This window comes from Melanostigma gelatinosum (genome assembly GCF_949748355.1).
Source record: "Melanostigma gelatinosum genome assembly, chromosome: 3".
Classification (NCBI taxonomy): domain Eukaryota; kingdom Metazoa; phylum Chordata; class Actinopteri; order Perciformes; family Zoarcidae; genus Melanostigma; species Melanostigma gelatinosum.
In genome coordinates this window covers 10,849,928-10,870,138 of record NC_136636.1, presented here as the reverse complement: position 1 = coordinate 10,870,138, position 20,211 = coordinate 10,849,928, and the positions used below count along the sequence as shown (strand labels likewise).

The 20,211-nt window shown below is 41.6% G+C and overlaps 1 protein-coding gene across 1 annotated transcript; it reads right to left on the bottom strand.

Moving 5' to 3' along the window:
- Window positions 1–1,640: 1,640 nt before the first annotated feature.
- mapk14b (mitogen-activated protein kinase 14b) lies at window positions 1,641–20,211 on the bottom strand. Its single transcript, XM_079296896.1, has 12 exons — window positions 19,826–20,211; window positions 13,014–13,143; window positions 10,125–10,183; window positions 9,054–9,165; window positions 8,280–8,309; window positions 8,008–8,055; window positions 7,797–7,911; window positions 7,051–7,122; window positions 5,358–5,437; window positions 4,463–4,541; window positions 3,980–4,153; window positions 1,641–3,827 (listed from the first exon to the last, which is right to left on the bottom strand). The coding sequence occupies exons 1-12, from the start codon at window positions 19,942–19,944 to the stop codon at window positions 3,760–3,762; spliced, it is 1,086 nt and encodes a 361-aa protein (XP_079153022.1). The 5' UTR covers window positions 19,945–20,211; the 3' UTR covers window positions 1,641–3,759.

Below are 20,211 nucleotides of genomic sequence, written 5' to 3'. Positions count from 1 at the left end.
TTCAAGGACCGTTGGAAATGTCGGAACTCTAAAGTGCGCGAAAAGGACCGATCCAACAGAGTTGAGCTGTAGGGGGCGGAGTGTGAAGAAACTGTCAACAGCTAACTAATAATTATAATAACAAACTGGACTTTACAATAAAAATATGATTAAAATATATAGATCAAGATATAAACAAGATACAATAATTGACCACCAGTTAAAAAAAGACATTAGATAAAAGCGAGTATTAACAAGAGATTTAGAGGAAGATATAAGTTTGTCTGCCTGAGATCCACAGCATTTGGTATTTGTGATGTTTACCGTATCTTTTGATGAATACATTATAATATGTAAAGCAAGCACATCCAATACCTGAGGCATTCACTTTCTAAAAATGAGTCCAGGGATTGCCATATGCAGATTTACCTGCATGTGTTGGGAGTTTACTGACCCTCCTTCCACCGCAGTCTGTGAAGGATGTACCCTGCTGCCTTCCCATTAAATCCAGTGCAACCAGTATGCTCTTGTGGTATGAAAATAATCTTGTGGTTTGTGGTACTTTGATTAAACACAAATGTATTGGAAATATGCGCCATGTGAGCTCATAGTGAACTAACATATTGAAGATACACAGTGAAGATCTTAACACTGCATTTTGACACAGAGCCACAACATTTGCATTGCAACTCCCACATTAGTTGAATTTTGCACTTTAGTGATGGAAATTCCCAAACAAATATGCAATCAATCAAATTAAGCTGACATGTTGCTAATCCAGTGTTTGGGGATTGTTGGTTATTTACAGTCATGGCTGTTAGAAGAACCCTTATTATTTGCATTGCAAGCTAAAGTACTGATACATTTGGTCCATAGAAAGCAATGTAAAAGGGGAAATGTAGAAGTCATAAAGTCAACAAACTGACTCAGTATTGTCAGTTACAGAGGAACATGTTGACGATGAAGTTGGTTTCGCAACAAAAGACCCTTGGACCTACCATACCAAGTAAAGAGGAAGAATGTGGTATGTCTTTCAAAAGTCAGTCTTGCTTGAAGTCATAATTTTCACACATAATTTTTGAAACAGTCTATTTAATTCAGTATCTTTTTTTTATTTTTCCATGACTATTTTTGAAATTTCATTCCTAACTTTTTATCAATTTTGTTTCATTTCCTGCTCGAATAGGCTTCCAGAATAAAAAGCATGAAATCAGCCATCAAGCTGTGAAGAACATGTTGTTGTGCAGGTCTCCATCTAATTTCTCAGAAGACAGACTTATTTCTCATGTAAAGCTGAAACACAGTGAGGACACACATTTAGCTCAGTTTTCCTATTTATTCGTTTACCCTTTCACTGGCTGGGCAAACATTCAACTGACTTCTACCTGACAACTAGTTACCTTGATTGTTGTTGTTGTATTAATATATTATTAACATTGAGTTTTGGGATTCTGTGTGCAATGCAAGTACCCATACTTGTGTGTCGAACATTTCATTTATATTTTCACTTAAAGTATCATTTAGATTGTTATGCTCTTTTATTTCCGTTCTATTTCATCTTCTTTCCCGACAGGTTCGGTTACCCTACTTGTGCTCTGCTGCCGCCCAGTGGTGGCATATTGACAGCTGAAACTTACCACACAATATACTGTACACTGTTACAGGTTTGAAAAATAGCCTTTATTTTCTAATGGTGGTATTTACAGGCGGTGTGGCGTTCTGTCTTGATACATTTTAAAATGTAAAAACATATGAACACATCTCGGGCAAAGAAAGCATGAACTAATTACCAAATTAACTATTGACATTTGGATATGTAAAAAGATAAACTATTCTTTTTAATGTATGCAGTTGTTTTAAAACGGCAGAGAACGAGGCTTCAGCATTGCCCTTCAGCATCCAGTGAGTAAACGTACACTCTTTCCCACAAACATGTGCCCTGCTAAAGTATTCAAATTAATGGAAAATAGATTTCTAGCATTACTCAAAAAACAGTCAATATTACAAGAATCACAGAATAATAGCAAATCTTGATTTAACACACAGAGAATAAAACAATACATTAGAAAAAGCACTATATAAAAAGAGGCTGTTGCAAATGAAATTGTGAAGACACTGATGTTTGGTTGACATTAGCCAGAGCATCTGTGGATGTAGCTTGTATGTCACAAGGTAATCTGACCCCTAAAGTAGTTTACATAGAAAAACATTTTGTCAACAAATGTTTGTAGTACACTTCAGAACTAGGAGTCTACTGTTTAGTGGTTTGAATGTCAATAAAAACTAATTATGTAGTTGAAATACATATCTTGCTTTGATGTTTTTTTAATTACATTTCTTTTTAAAAATAGTCTTTTGGAGGGCAGTACCTCAGTGAACAAAATAACTTATATAAATGTTTAAGAAGTGCTTTAAACTGAAGAAGAAAATGAAACCACTCAAATGAACAGTTGATTAAACCGATTTAAAACTATATGGTTGTCCGCAAAATCTTAATATTGTTGGCTCCGATAAACAAGCTGTAACTGCAGTCCCCGCGGCTTAACTGGCGTTTGAGATTGTTGACGATACATTTGGTTCCTGATACAGTAAGCTTTCCATAAATAATAAAAAGAACCTTGAATTCTGACAAATAATATTCTCTTTTACATCGATATACAAACAACATAACAAAAGATCATAAATACAGGGCAGACTGGTGCCCCCGACATTCAATAAACATTAATAGTACTGCATTCTATAAATGCGTTGTGATAAAAGTACATTGTCAGTTGTGGTGGGAAACATCACATTCCAATAAACGAATAAGCCAAATCTGGCTTTATCATGCGAAGGTGTAGGTCGTGATAATCGGGACGGTAACACTCTTCTGAAACGCCAGGACAGAAGAATTGATATGGATAAAAGAGTAGAAACAAAACAAATGTTAAGTACGTGAAATGGATACACAAGCCAAGTCTCCACACTCTCCGAACTCATCTTTTGGTAAACTGTAAACCTTCAAATCCAACAATGAGAAATATGAAGCCTTGAATTTGCCATGTAGAGGTAAATATTTTAGATTTTAGCCTATCCTATACATACTTGTGTTAAATTACATACTGTATCTTTTTGTATGCCATTTTAGGCTAAACTCTAGTAATAAAATTCATACTGTCAAAAGGGTGCCGGCTGAGATGTGACTCAGTAATTATGACTATTACACAAACACGCTAACTGTTTGACTGAAGTACTTGTGTACAAATACTGTTTGTCATATTTACACAGTTCTATGTAACGATAGAAATAACATTTTATTTTAATGTGTGGCGGAACGATACACAAAGACACACACTGCAGTGTGAAACGTTTCTATCAAACGTTTTTCCCTAGAATATTAATTACTGCTAAGTGGTACATTGTTATAAAATACGTATAAGGAGTTACATTTCTCCAAGATACTGACATATAGTTTCTAGTTTTCTGAATCAAAGAGGGGATCAATACAAACAAATGTTTGAGGTAAAAACTTACTAAAAATATAAAAGGAGAATTTAAAGTCTGCCTTGGGATGCAGAATAACAAAAACAGCAATGTTTGGGGACAGAAGGAACAGGATGTCAAGTTTTATCCCCGATTAAACAACGTCCCCCGGAGATGAATGACGGCAGGCACTTGAATGTTGAGAGTGTGTGTGCGTGTGTGTGTGTGTGAAGAAAGTGGTGGATAGTCACAAGAGACTGATAGTCCTTTAAGTTTCTTGGAAAACAAAAAGATGGAAGAAAAGGTGCCTCGTCCTCTTCAGGATTCCATCTCGTCTCCATCGAACGACGGCGGCTCAAAACTAACTACCTCCTCATAGGTCAACCCTGAGAAACAATAAATAATGCGTGAGGTTATTTACAAATTATTTCTGGAACAATCCATTGGATGCACAACTTGCATCTACCTATTATTTCCCCCCCCCCCCCCCCCCAACAGTTCAGGTTCTACCCCAGGCATCCACAATGTGCCAACTTACTCTTCCATTCCTCAATTTCCAGCTCGCGGCTTTCGAAGCTCTGGTCGTAAGGCTCCGCTTCGGGCTCGTCGTCTGGATCGTGGTACTGGGCAAAGTACGGGTGGGCCAGAGCCTCAGAGGCTGTGATCCGTTTGTCTGTGTCCAGCACCAGCATTTTCTCCAGCAAGTCCACCGCTTCAACACAGCGACAAGAGAACAGTGATGAGCATGTGAAGAGGCGCGACATAAAAAAAAAAAAAAAAAGAAATCCATCTAAAGCTTTACCTATAATCTAATAATACTGGATAGGTGTTGAAACTGTTATCACACTGCTGTAGTCAGTATTTGTCATAGTGGATTATTTAAAGTGGACAAACGCGTATAGTAATTGAAAATATCCCTGAACAAACAACAACAAAAAGGTTGACTTTATGATACCACTAGAGGGACTCACTGAGCCAGGAGTAAAGTCAGCCATGGCATGATGCGGAAAAGGGAACTTACCAAGAGGGTTGGCGCCAATAAACACATCAGCAAAGTTCCTCTTGGGCATGTGGGGAAGTGAGTTAATGTAGTTCCTCGCCTGTGAGAAACAATTAACAAAACAGTAAAACACAACACAGGGGCAAGAGGTTGCACTTTGTAGTGCTACAGCTCAAAGGGACAGCTTACCCCAAAATAAGAAATACATGTTTTTTCTCTTACCTGTAGTGCTATTTATCAATCTGGATTGTTTTGGTTTAAGTCGCCTAGTTTTGGAGATATCGGCCTTTGAGATGTCTGCCTTCTTATGAATATAATTGGACGATATGGCACTCGGCTTGTGGTGATCAAATAGCAAAATTACATTAGTCTCTTTTCAGAAATCATGACCCAATTATTCAAGATAATCCACAGACCTTGTTGGAAGCAGTTTGATATCTCCAAACCTAGGCAACTCACACCAAAACAATCCAGAAGGATGAATAGCTTTCTAGTTAAGAGGAAACATGTCTTTTTGATTTTGGGATGAACACTCTTTAAAATGGAAAATATTTTTAGATAGATACTTAATTTGCCTGGTGCAAAAACTATCATTACTGTACATCCTTCCAGTAAGGATGTACAGCACTTTAACTGCCGCCCAAACCACACATTAGACAAACATTGTGTCCTAATTTTCAGAATCAATGTGTGTGACCAATGCCACGGATCGCTCATCAGAATACACTGGCAAAGCACTCTGGGAAGCCTTGCTGAGACAAGCACATTGAGTCAGAGAAGAAACAGGAAGTAAGTTGAGTGAGAGCAAAGGCTAAAACGCAGATGCAAACTGTAAGAAACTTAAAAACTACACAAAGTCTTGGCTGTGATTCCAGCTGTGTGTGTGTGTGTGTGGGGGGGGGGGCACGTGTCTCACCTCATGGCTGGGCATCCTGCTTATGAGGGAGGCTGGGGGCGTCCCCGTCAGGCGCATTATCTGCTGCAGCTGGTTTATATCTATAGCTTCTGAGTCAAGGGGCATCATAACATGACGGTCAGCATGTCAAAGAGCATGGGTGGTTAGGATAGGGTGTGTATGGAGGGGTGGAAAGGGGGAAAAACATACATAGCAGGGTGAGGATGAAGACACTTTCTGAGCTTTGCTAGACAGCAACCTTCACCTCACTGTAACCTATATATCCATGTATTTACAGAGATTTATGGATGCTGTAACCCAGTGCTACACCACAGGCCCCTTACTTTGTCATATGGAGATAGTGCATGCTAGACAAAAGTAGACAGTAAAGCCTTGAGCTAAAGTGCAAGTAGAGCACGATTTTAAAATAGAATTGTAGGGCAAAACAGGAGCAGCACAGTAGTAGTAGTAGTAGTAGTGGCAATACAAAGTAGTAAAGTAGACTGTCGAACTCTTGCCAAGGCAACACAAACACAGGCAGGGGGGGGGGGGGGCCCACCAGGACGGTGCTCGACACTCAGACTGTGAAGAGATTTTCATCAAGAGCTCGGGCCCTGGGGTTCCAACGAGCATCATTATGAGCTTCAACCGATCTACCACACTCGCATGAAGGACAACAGGAGGGATGGAGGGTGTTGGGTAAGGAAAGAGGGGTGAGAGGTACAACAGTCAAAGCTGTCATCGGCAAAGAAAATGTTCTTTCATTCAATCCAAAGTAAAATAAATGGAAACCGAAAGTCAACAAATGAATGTCTGCTGCTACTGGTTACAACATGTGGATGCTAAATGAAGATTGAAAGATCTCGTGGTATGCTACGCAATCTTAGGTCATTTTGCAAGTTTTCAGGCAAGAAAAAAAAAAGTCAAAATTCAATCTACACATTATATAAAACAGAGAAAAGCAGCAAGTCCTTTCATTAGAGAAGCTGGGAGCTGAGAATGTTTTGCTTGTATAACACCTGAAATGATCGGATTAATGCATGAATCCGATTACCTCATCGTTGTCGGTTTCACAAAGCAAGACGACCCAGAAATGTCAGCAAACAGGCTAAAGTCACTGAACTGCTCACTGACAGTTTGGAGATTTGTTGATGACATCAGCAATGTGTGCCAACGTCTGTATTTGGTGTGGTACGGTGTGTGTGCTAACGCAGCGTCTTCCTGTGTGTTTCTGTACTAAACATTGTTATGTGTTCTGCTGCTGCTGCATGGGAAGCTTTGTGGGAGGGGAAAACAGGAAGGTGTGCTGTATCTTGGAGAAGCAGTAAAGACAACAGTGGGCAGCGCTGAGTCATAGACTGCAGGGGACTCTTAACTCCCATCACATGAATGCACACACACAACACACACACACACTCGCTTTCTTGACTATTCTGGCATGCAGCTCACAAAAGTCAATACTCAGCAATGATAGATAGATAGATAGACAGATAGATGGACTTTATTTAGAGACAAGTACATAAATGCTTTTGAGTCAGCTTGAAGTAAGTAAAACTGTGCAAGTGTGTGTTTGAAACACCGTGGCATACACAACACAGCAGAAGAGTATGCATCCATCTACTACCTCTTCCAGATCCACCAAAGACCGACAGAACAGGCTGACTCCAAGGAGCCATTCTATGTTTGCATGACAATGACAGCGGTGGAAGGATACGGTCTGTGCCAGGGAAGAGCGTCTGTCCAGTAAGTAGTTCAGCCATAATGCAGCCCACCGACCAGATATCGACTATCACACGTTATGAAGAAAAATATGCAGCACAGTGAATACTTGAAAATATGAAACAACATATTCAGTATCAGTTCCATTATCTTCATTTCCCCAAGCTTACGTTTTTCAAAAACATAGTGCAGACCAATAAGGCTGCCCATGAGACTCATGTAGGGATTTCACAATCATTTGTATGGTCTGCAATGGCTCCTTCATACATTTTTTTAGGGGAATATTTTAGACGTACAGTTTTGTCGTTGTTGAGCTGTGATATCTGTTTTTTCTAAAATATTCTTTTGTGTTTTACATCCGCTGCGAAACCACTCTAAAAAGATTGGGCTGAACTCTAAAAGGCAATTCATTTTTACATAAATTTGACCGTTTAAACCAACACCACAAAGCCATGTAAGACAACTGCTTTGGCTGGTGCTGCACCTCGACGTCATGTTGTTTCCAAAAATTGAAAAGCTGTCCGACTTTCTCTATAATCGCCCCAATCATGTCTTATGTAACAAAGAGTCAACAAGTGACGCTGCCGAAGAAAAAGCTACATACATCTATATTTCTAGATCTATATATTGCAACGTATACTGCAGAAAACAAAAACTTCCATGATTGCACAATCACATTGTGTGAAATTGCAAATGATGTACATTCAGCTCAAAACCTTATGATTACGTCATGGTGTGTACCTGTCATGTTGTAGTGCATCCAGTTGAGCATGATCTCGGGGGCGCGGTACCACCGGGTGGCTACGTAGCCCGTCATCTCATCGTCCGTGTGCCGCGCCAAACCAAAGTCCAGGATCTTAGGGACAAAGTGATTTCATGAAGATTCTCTCCTCCACGTGATCATCTGAAAGTCACATACCGTGAACCTCGTTTCGAGACGACCATTTCTCACCTTGAGCTCACAGTCTTCATTCACGGCCAGATTACTGGGCTTCAAGTCCTGAAGAGAAACGGGGACGAGAAGGAAAAGTCAAGACTGCATCCAGAAGTAACGGAGCAGTATCCTGCCGCTCTCCGCCTGGCCCCGTTTATGTTGACCAAACATCACACAGCTGATGTGGTATTCACTGTTTTGGCTTTTGTCAGGAGGTTTGATCAGCATTAAGACATGTAATCTCTGAACAAGACTGAAGTGTATTAAAAGACATTAAACGGTCAACGTACTCTGTGGATGATATCTGCAGAATGGATGTACTGTTGGGAAAAGAAAGAGAGAAAGATTACATTTAGATTATACTCTCATTTTATAGAACACAGTACAGGATATTTAATTATACCTACATCATAGTTTACTGTGTTTGTGATCACATGTTGGATACAAACAACAAAATGCTGTAAGTTCTGCCACCCATTTCCCCACTACTCTCTTCTTTTTGAATCCACAGTGGTTAAACACCAAGTAACGCAATGTTAAAATGTCTCTTGCAGAGTATGACAATAAAAGGCTTCATACATCAATAAAACCAAACAGAAACAGAGTTAAACAATCACAAAGAGGGTTCAACAAGTCAAGCAAGCATGGTGACGGACATGAAGCATTTTGTCCCATCAGAAATAGTGATTGACAGTAACTCCTGTCTCAGATAGCTTTGTCCTTCTTACTTTGGAGTTACTGTGTCAGATGTCAAAGTTCAGTTGTCCATGAAGATTAATTACCAGGCACCATAACTACAAAAGGTTACAGAAAAAATGATTTGTTGGGCCATCAGATAAGAGACGACAGTTTCTTTACTAAATGTCAAGTATGTTTCGACAGCTACTCAAACTAATTTGAAAAAAATAGTATTTTCATTATACTGATTAAGGAGAAGTTAGTAGCTTAATTAGCTTAATTTAAGACCAATTCAGTTCAGTGTAGTAAAGCAGCCCACTGATCCACAGGGAGTACGGCACCAGTGTTGAGCTGAGTTCTCCCGTTACGCTGGATGCTTCACTGACCTTTAAGCCTCTGAGGATCTGGTAGATGAGGAACTGGACGTGGTCATCTGTCAGCTTTTGACACTTGACGATATTGTTGAGGTCTGCACCCATTAGATGAGTCACCAGGTACCTGCGAATCACACAGTACAGCCGATGAGATGTCTGTCTTCGTCTTCTGCAGCCGTCTTTAATTCATTGTATTGTTTTCTATAAATAGTTAGTGTGTTGTTATAGTTTATGAAGTGCTTTGTAACTTTATTGGGACACATTCTATTAAATCTCTGTATTACCACCAGCAAAATGACTTTATGAAAGATTGAATTCATTTAGAACTTGTTCACTATTCTGTGCAACTTTGCCAACGTTAAAGAAAAGCCAGTGGATCGTGCATCATTTATACACTTTAAGAAAAGGAGAAACAAACATGAAACTGTTTGATTGTGTCACTTGTATGTTCTTGATGGTGGAATGTTCACTCAGCCAACAGATCAGCAGAAGAAGGCCAAATAAAAACACAAGTGTATATGTCAAGTTTCTGCCTGGTACAGCTGCTCGATCCGACTGCAGGACACCAGTTGTCAGCTGCCCCGTAAACATTTGCGTGCATCTGCTTCTCTCGCGGTGCGATAGAACGATGCACAATTGATTTTATTATATCTTCCTTGTGCAACTTCAGTGCCAGGTGTCTGTCGTGTTGCTTCATCTCACATTTCAACAAATGTGCTGCGTGCTGATGACGCCACACCGTGCTGAGAATTCAAGGACACTAACTGAATATTCTGTGCACACACACACATGCAGGCACACACGCACGCATGCACGCAACCCCCGGACACAGCCAGATGGCTGTTACCATGGAGACTAGCTGTGATGTGCACAAGTTCAGCAAACGATCACGTTGGTAAAACCTGCCAGTTGCTGGACTCGCATGAAGTCCAGAGCTGCAGGGTTACGATGCGTTTGTAACTCCACCAGTACTATCGTGTGCATCGTGTTCATCCTCTGCTGATATGAAGGCCTTCATTGTGCGAGGATGAGGGAAACTACAGAGAGCTTAAGACAGAAGGAAAAAGTAAAAGTGTGACTTACACATCGTTGAACTCCTCTAAGCTTGTTGCTGGTGTGAAAACGTCTAATAGGCCGATCACCTGAAGGCAAAAACAAAGGTCAAAGGTCAGAAAACATTGCGACAGATTACAAATGAACCAAAACATAGTTTTCATTGAGTGTTTGATAAACAACCATTTGATGAATTTGAATATCGGCATACATGCTTTAAATGCAAAAGCAACAACGACAGTAAACAACTGTGTGACATTTGGATAAAAGGTATCCTAGTCTCGTTATGTCTGAAGTTGAATTATATTTAGTCAAACAGACAGGCGAGCTTTCCTTGTTTTCAAGGACTCGTGCTAGCTATTATGTATCGTGACGTACTCTAGGTTATCCTCCAGCTCTGTTTTGGGTAACAGTGATTTTAGTCACATTAATGGAGCTGATAACGACCACAACAGATGTGATTTCAGAGGAAGCGGCGACCGGTATCTGGTAAGTTTGGGCATCATAATGACAAGACAGGCACCCGTGGTGTTATATGACGTGTGAACAAAGGAGAATACACATTTAAGACATGGATTACATTTAACTGGTTTCACATGCTTGTTCAAACAAAGCCACGTTGTTTCTAACAACATCTTCAATTTGACTGCTTTGGGGATTAGCCATGTTAAAAATGCTTTTTAGTTGGTCAACATGCCATTTGCAATATCTCTTTATGACAGATAACTAGGTTTGTGACGACATGACTGACATGTTACTTTTGTTTTGCCTATGTGACAAAGTATGATAGCGCTAAGATAATTATGTGCACATAATAACAGACTTGTTTTTCAGTTTGAACAGAGCAGAAAAAGAGAGAAAGAGGACAAAGCCTAGAAGCATATTAGAGGATTATCGTGTGTGTGTGTGTGTGTGTGGATATACAGTACATGTATATGCACACATTCATGCATGTGCATGCTATCACACTGGCAGAGAGCAGCCCTGAGTGCCAATCCTGCCCCTGGCCTCTAGAGAGCGACTGAGGAGGCTCGGTCTTGTAATAACACAGGAGCAGCCCGCCCGCCGACACAGGCCACAAAACCACAGCTGATTGGTGGGCTGGAGCCACAACAATCCAGCTGATTGGTCCACACATGCGTTCCACAATCAAAACCCAGGGAGTCTCCTGGCAACAGCGTGAGCACAACACAGAATCCCTCCCTGTGTAAAGCATAGGTATTAAAATGCTTTGTTGATTTAAGAACAAAAAGCACAGCTTCATGCAATACTCCACGTTATGATGAAACAGAAACATGCTCATTGATGATCACAAATAGCAATATAACCTCTAAGCTGTCTGCACCACCACACCGTGATTTTGCTGTAAAAGTCTGGTTTTTAGTGACATGTTTATACGACATCGGCATCTTGTATTTGGCACAGTGATATAGGCACCGACTCTGTAATCTTAAATAATCAGAGTAAACCCAAATGAATGCACTGAGCTATTTTACCAGTAGTACCAGTGCACCATGAAACACTATTTATCAAACTGCTTAACAAGAGAGCTCAATCTCTCATGAGCTCAATCTGCTGGTGGGTTTCCTCCCTTTGAGACTTTCCATACTTCTCCAGGCTGCAGATTATTTTTTCCTTCGTGTGTGTGTGTTATCTAAAACTGCTGTGCTTCACAGCGCCTGCAGGTTGATGATACTGGAGAAAGCACCAGTGCACCCCCTCACTCACCAGTCAGCTCTCAAAGCAAGCTATTTCTACCCATTACAATGGCCAAAAGCAAACTATTGCGGGAACTCTTTTACATTGTAAAATTAAACCTTTTTCAACCCCACAAAGACCACAGCACCAACAGAGACTTCTAGACACACACACACACACACACACCATTCACCAGTGGAACTGCTCCCACACAGCACACAGAAACCCATCACATGCACCACAGCTTGATAGATCATAACCACTGCTGTTACATAACATAAGAGGATGCACACTAGTTGGTCAAAGTGTTATCTGAATGTACCAACAGCAACACACAGTAGGAGCTGCGTTAGTGTTTGGTATGTGGGCAAGTGTCTGCAGGCGCGGCACCTTGTACTTACACATAAACACAGAATACTAAAACACAAGCAGAGATTGTAGAAGGGGAACTTAAGCCACTGCCCTAATACATTGAAGTAAAATGGCATGAGCCAAAATTGCTGCAGCAACAAAATGACACAACAGGAACTGGTACCAGAGAATGCAGTTGTAAACCCGTTTGGTGACTCACTGAATGTTGTGCTGCACTGCTTGGTGAGCATTGTTATTTTTGCAGTCAGCTGATTGAGGCGTAAGGCCGCACGACCGACTGTGTTCTATAGTTTACACAGAGCGGATGCCTGTTTATTGATGTATGCATGAACGGAGTGACTGTGTCAAATGCACACAGAGTGTGTACGTGCCATAAGTGCCTGCAAAATGGAGTTGTGTTTATCTTCTTCACAAAAGGAGTGTATGTGAACGGATGAACTGGAACTTTTCTGGTGGCCCAAAGTTCCATTTCACACTTAGACAAAGTTTCTAGTTTTAGCTCAGTATCAACTCCTATGTTGCATGGGTCTCCATTCCCATAGCTTCAATCCTGAGGGCAGATCTAAATGAGCTCCAGCAATCATAAGCTACAAGTCAACACGGATACAGACAGTCTGACAATGTAACCAGTGGTGAATAGTGCCTGCTTCTGCACGTTACTACTCGCTGTGCAAACCTCATGTGCAACATCATGTGCACACATATGCAATTCTTGCTTGAGAGCTAAACTACAGAACAATGCATGCAAACACACACACACACACACACACACACACAGGAGTCGGGGCCCGGCAGGAGATTTAAGGCTGGGCGGCGGAGGTGAGGGCGGGTTGGCTGCAGCCGACTTACATTCTCGTGCTTCATGTGTTTGAGCAGTCGCAGCTCTCTGTAGGTTCTCTTTGCGTGGATGATGGACTGGAAGGGTCTGGACAACTTCTTCACTGCAATCTTCAGGCACGTCTTCACGTCATACACCGAACTGAAAGACACAGTGTTTGAAACCAGTTAGACCGTGGTTGTAAAAAGTAAAAGCATTCATGCTCATTATAATAATAATAATAATAATAGTCATATCAAAACCTTAAACATTTCCCTTTATTTAATCGAGAATGACACGTTTCACTGGACTGCTTCGGCAGCCGTAACCCAGTAAACAAAGCAAACTATTGCATAACTCTTGGTTCAGGTTTGCTTCTTATTACACTCTGGTGGAACATGACTGAACATAACAACATTGTGTACAACAACGACTGAGTTGTCTAATTCTTTACTTTGTTTAAAGAACGTTGGGTAGGTACTAAAAAGCACATGATGTCCAGGACCTTGACACGTGCCATAAAGTCTATAATTACAGCTCCATTTGTTAATGTTTTATTCTTAATTCAGTCAAGAAATGAACTTCTGGCAACAACATGTCTGTTTGTTGAACCAATCCCTCAAAGCATTATCATTACAAGAATGTTTACAGTATTTCAATAACAACAACGTAACAATGAGGTATTACAAATGATTTCAATAAACAGGAACAAACTAACCAAATAACTGTCAACATTGCAAAAGCAGATTTTGTGCATATCCACGTTGACTCAGCACCTGCCCTGCCATTCTGCTGGAGCTGTCCCTGTAAGTGTGCATGTTTGTTTTAGTCCTCATTCATTATCTTACTCATTTCATTGTAACGATCGTCCCCATTGTCACTGTGGAGGCAGTGTGAAAGAAAAGAGCAGAAAAAGAGAAACAGGTGTGGCCAAAAGACCATAGACAACAGAAGTGTAACATGAAGCTGAGAGGGAAATGTGCTCTCTGTTGATGCAAATTGAGCAATAAGCAAAGGGCTGTTACTAAATCCTGCACAATATGTTCCGAAATGGAACCAGTAAAAATCAACACACTTGTCCACAGAGAGAGAGACAGACATTGTGAGGGTGGTGGAAAGAGAGGCAGATGGGCTTTGCCTCCATAAGAAGCGTGCCATTGCTGTATTTCCTGTGCGAGGGAACACAACCCACTTACAATAAACCACATTCCTTCCAGGTCAATCACTTCAGCTGCATCACAAATGGATGATTTCAAAATAACGCAAAAGAAAGAAATCTGTGCTCAGTGCGGCAAAAAGTATTGTTTCCTCTCCTTGTGGTTACGACCATGTGGGCGGGGGAATGTACACGATGTGTTTTTCGTCAAAATGCTTTTCCAAACTACAGAATAAACACAAATCCAGCAGATTTTTGGAGTGATTTTTGCAGTGATTGGTTGAAACTCATAATAGTGCAAGCCACTAAAACTAGCTGAGCTACTGACCCAGTATCAGCTGCACTGTGGCCCTTTCAGTTCAGAGTTTGAGGCCATGTTAACACTCCGTGTTACGGGGGAGGAGATGAGAGTCATTTCCCTTGAACAAACTGGTGATTTGAACCGTCGACCTTTCCCTGCACATGACTGGGAAGATTAAAACTAAGTCTGCCTTGGTGCACAAAGTTATGGTCCAGGTTGCCACACGTCCATAATGATAACGTGAAGATAATTTCTTGCCAGTAAGTCGGAGATAATCCCCCACACCCACTGTACTCTATGTTCCCGGCTTGCAGAAGAACGGGTATACGTGTCACTTGTGAGGTAGAACCCATACTGAGTAAACACAGAGTACAGCAAACGCTAAATGCAAAACAAAAAGACACGCGCACAAAAGAAACGGATGCTGATCTGCAGGACAAACAAGACCGGTCTAAGCATACACCATCCAATTAGTCTGTAATAAATGGAAGTGCAATAACAAATCACCATAAAACATGTGGGCCGTAAAAGGAGCAGCCTCGTGAGACCGGGATCACACGGAAGGAGCGATAGTCAGCGGTGCGATGTTGACTAACAGACGACAGAGTGAGCAGACGGGCAAATGTGCACTTTAAGTGACTTGAGGAAATGTCTGTAGTAAGTGCCATCAACTCGCTTTACTTCAGAAGTTAGACTCACAGGAGATTTGTGAGACGGAAGGATAAAGGCTTTCACAACATTTCTCCCCCGTGACGGAAAAAAACAAAAAAACTTCCACAACAGTCGGCGTAACAGAAATGCATTTCTTGCGCATCTTAAATGAACCGGTGCATTCATGGCGTTTCTCTCAGGCGTGTATGCATACGATTGCTTATCAGAGTCTTGACATGTGGGTGCACTCTTGCTGACAAACATGGCTGGCACTAGAACATCTTGGCGCACGCACGTTAAGAGCCCCATGGCTTCATTTTGAGTGATTATAATTAACTGAAGTGTTACGGGAAGCACAGACAGTTCAACACTACAACATGCTGTGTGTTTCATCTCGGGTGTTATATGTCACCTGTACAATTACAAGCATCTTGAAACACATTTCCGTGAGGAATACTTTCAGCATTAAATCTGATGTCAAAGGCAGCAGCATAATCAGTCGCACATGATCCCACACGTTTAAGACCAGCACTACAGGGAGAAAACAGCACATTCGAATGATCAACACGGTAGTGAGATTAATAAAAAAAGACACCCCGCTTCATAAGCATTTAACTTCTGAGACACATCATCCATACACCATTTAAATAGGAACGCCTAACCCCATGAGTTGGCATAATAGTCAAATGCGTACTTCCCCCCCAGGAGAATACCAGAGAATGTATGCAATCTGTCCTTACAAATCCTCTCAGTCCTCACGGAAAGTACACTATCAGGTATATGGGCCTGTGGTTATTAAGAACAGCTTTAATCGGTTTATGGTTATGACAGGAACTAACGAGCGTGAGATGGCAGTCAGGTAGAACATCGTGGACTCAAAGGCCACATATCAAGATGGGAGAAGGTGAATACGTTTTAAATCGAGCATGTTTTTAGATCATCAGATCTCATTATCACGATGCACCTTAATCTTCAACAGTAAGCACTTTGTTATGCGCATTATGACCCAAGGCACAGAAATGCTTCCAGTATAACTGGACTTCACCTGTTCCACTCGCACGGTATTATAAAAAGGGGCTAACGGGTTTCAATGCTGACCTTTTATCAACGAACGCACGGCAAGCATTATGATTTATTAATCTGGCTGCGTTTATAAAGAAGCACGCTTGCTGTGATTATGAACTTGGTGGAAGTAAGATAACATGGTTCAGGTGTTTACACAGCAGCAATAACGTCAGTATTTACAGCTTTAATTAAATAATCACACTCATTTTCCAATCTGCTCTGCTAACAGTGATACTGATGAAAGCAAACCTTAATACTTAATGAAGAAATGAGTCCTAGTGCATCCACCTCACGTGTGTTTTTCGTGGAATTTGTAGAACTCAGATGCAAAAAGTTGTATCTTTTTGCGTCTCAGCACCCAATGGTGTCTGCATGCCAAGATGTTTTGGGGCTTCTAAAGCCTGATCCATCATTTTATACCAAAATTAATGGTTTAAATCTTCTGACATCACAGATGCATTCAGTCATGAGTCTCACATGACTGAATGGAGTTATTTAAATTGCTGGTTTTAAGTGTAAGCCTCCTGTTTGTTTGGAAAGCTGACAAGTCAGTGCACGCATCTCTGTGGTCAAAACCAAGCGTGTCAGCCAAACTCGCCACAATTTGCACCTTCTCGCCAAATTGGCTTCATCATAGGGCTGCGCAATACAGCAACATCATATTGGTTTCATGATACAAGACTAAATAGGAGCTGAGATTTTGGATATCATGGTGACATGGCACAAGTGTTGTCTTTTGCTGGTTGTTCGCGGGACATATGAGTGGAAGACATTTAAGGACGCAGAGGCAATAAGCAAAGCACACAGCACAGTCTTTTCTTTTTAAACAGAGGGCCTTGAGCTGGGCCTGTGCACAGAAACATTTTTGTTCCATAAAATAAGCAAATCAGTAGCAGTTTAAATGTTAATGTGTTTTGAGAATGAGGGAACATCCAAAGAGCAGTTATATGAATGTCTGAAGGAGAGCAGGAAAACTTAAGAGCTGCTACACTACTTCCACGTTCTGATGAGCAATAACTGCGTTTGATGATTTCTGAAACGCTCTGTTGTAGAGACATGATGTGAATATTATATAAATACTGGACTGTCTGTGCACATGCCATGAGTTAAAGGCTGGGCCATGACTGTTATGATTACATCAAAACCAAAAAGACTTAGATGTCGTTTTATTCATAGCCATGATTCACTCCCCTGCACAGAGCTAAAAACGAGCAATTGATTTAATATGCACATATGTCCCGTGAGCCTGTGAGTGCATGGCGTGTTTTTTTTTTGCTTTTCTTCTCAGCTGAGAAACTTCGACCGGACAACACGAGGCACTCAACACACTGTCCATATTGTAATCCCAGCCAGCAGCATTCACTGCGAGCACTTTCTTACCACACTATGGATCCCATCCAAGTCTGACATTTAGAAAACAGAACAAAGGTCAGAAACAAGGAGAAAGTGGTTGTGTTGTTTTCTTAGAAGACTTGGTGAAAATGATTTACGACCCCCACGTAGTACGTGCTTTCAATTTTTAAAAGTTGGGGAGAATTCAAGCCTAGAGACGGAGGAACGTCATGGCAGCAACAACAAAGACTAGTCCGGCTGACCAACAGCCGGGACATGCTGGAGTAGGTGCTGTGAGGTTATTTATACATTTCAGATACCTTCTAAAAGGATTTTAAGGACACCCTGCTGTTTGGATCACTCTGCCTGCTAAACTGATTCTGAGTTATAGTATTCAAAAGACTTTGTGATCATAGGATGTTTCCAAGCAGACAACTCCTTGCCCTGGTTTTGGATCTAGTCAAATATAGAAGAAAACAATGAGGAATTTCCTCAAATGCAGCTACAAAAGGAGCTGCAGCAGGTGACACAAAGGATGGGAATATTTGGGAATCCTACGATTTAATTAGGTAGTTCAGCTAACTGGTCATGATGAGGGTCACTTTCTGTCTGGAAGCTTAAGTCTTTTGTCTGTAGAACAATAAGGAAATGAACATGTCATTTGCTGACCAACATCACTGGTTAAATGTTTTTCCTATAATTGTTCGAATAATATTCACTGTTAGATTATTCATAATAATGGAAAATCACACTACAAATAGAACTTATGACAAAGATAACAAGGCCTCTGTGTTAAACAGCTAGTATCGACTTCTAAATGAATTTGACTCTAAAAAAAAAAATGAGCCAACAAACAATGCCCCTGGGTTTGAGCTCAGGGGATTCAGACTGCTAAAAAAGTCAGCTTTGATCATTACAAGAGGGAGAATCCCCACAGCTAGCTCAAATATATCTACACAATACCTCTTGCATGTTCAAATCATTTGTTTTGCTCACTATTCTGTCCTCCCCTGTGCAAAAATCTGATTGTAAATATCGAACTATTTTGTCGTAAAAACACTGTGTGCTCTTGGGCTGACTTCTGCTTTCGTTAACTGTATCAACAACGTACAAAAACTCGACTTTTGGGCATTTGTGAATTGTGCTCGGTAATAATCAGGATTCTTATGTGAAGCCATTATTTGCCCCACCCCTACTGTACCGGACATCACTACGTTACTAATCAAAGAGAATTGAATGGGAACATGAACACACCGTTTTTTTCATTATCAGCACTCTTTTGGTCATGATAGAGGTGGATGTTATATGTACACATCATAGCCTCACATAGAGTTCTGAGATGACACACTATTCATGCCTTGCATGTACATTAACAGATGTTTGTTGTGGGTACAATACAATAGGGTCATGGTTAACCCTTCATTCACTACTAATAACTGCAAAACACACACATTCACATCACTCCAAAGTTGAAGATACATTACAGTATGACCTCATCTATGACTTTGTGATGACTAAAAGGCGTCAGAGCTGAGGCCACTACCTAACCTCGGGACAGTGAGTCATGGGTGTACCACAACGAGGGGGAGAAAAAAGGGGGTGACATCATTCTAGAGTCATCGTCGTCGTCGAATGGGCTTCTGTAGAAAGCTCTCACTGTGCACGAGGGGGGCCTACTTTCCGAAAACCACGTGACCTGCTGGGACTCTGCAGGCTGCACCCAACTAGAAACTGCATAATGCACGCGATGTGCGGATGTGTACAGTACCAGGTTGTACATGCAGGACAACAATACTGTTGTAGTGGAAGGCGATTCTTTCGCTAGGTGTTGGTTAACCCTCACTGTATCTCACGAGCAAGGCACTTCTTTTGCAGATGATGCAAGCACGGACATACCACAGCAGTCTTTAAAAACAGAGCCTGCATGTTGAACACCGGGGATCTCGTGCAACTTGATCCCGAGCTGTCTGGGAGCTTACTGCATATTAGCGGTAACGTTACATACATGTGTTTACCAGGCAAGTGTGAGCAGGACAGCAAAAAAAAAAACACAAATACACAACACAACACAACACAAATACAATCCCCACCCGCCGAAAAAATGCGAACCACCCGAAGCGTGCACGATGTCTAGACGGTTGACAACAGCCGGAGTAAAACAATGTAAACAAAAGGCACCACTGATATTTCCCCTTCCTTCCACTGCTACCCTTCACTGGTTGACACGCAGCCCGTGTGGAGGTACCTCTGACGGGCCTCTGTGGGTGGTGGGAACCCGTTCGGCCGTTGTGCAACCGTGCTGTGTGCTCTCGATGGTAGTCTCTGCAACAACTGCTTACCATACGGATCCGTAAGCACCGGAGCCGACGGGAGATAAGTTCTGGTAGCGCTCCGGGACCTCCCACACGGTTTTGTTGAGCTCCTGGCGGTAGAAAGCGGGTCTCTCCTTCTGCGACATTCGTGCGGATTTAAGAGCCGCGTATAGCGACAACACAAGCCAGCGGAAACTTCTGCCCTCTCTCCTCTCCACCCCGTGTGGCACAACGTGGAGTGGTGCTGCTCCCTAATAAACTAACAACTGAGACGGTGCTCAATCGCATACAACTTCAGCCGCCCAGTCGTGCAAATTCGGTGCAGTTGTGCATAAAAAAAAATCCCCACCTCTCCGTGTACGTCGGGGCGCTTGGAGACAACTTCCTCTACAAAAACGCGCTCGGGTCAGGAA

What these genes read in the sequence shown, in the direction of transcription:
- mapk14b (XM_079296896.1), bottom strand. Translation starts at nt 19,944, where the DNA reads ATGTCGCAGAAGGAGAGACCCGCTTTCTACCGCCAGGAGCTCAACAAA. An exon ending in GATGCACTACAACATGACAG is followed by an intron (nt 7,123 to 7,796) that starts GTACACACCATG and finishes AACGTGTGATAG; the next exon opens with TCGATATCTGGTCGGTGGGC. An exon ending in TATTGGCGCCAACCCTCTTG is followed by an intron (nt 4,154 to 4,462) that starts GTAAGTTCCCTT and finishes GCTGTGTTGAAG; the next exon opens with CGGTGGACTTGCTGGAGAAA.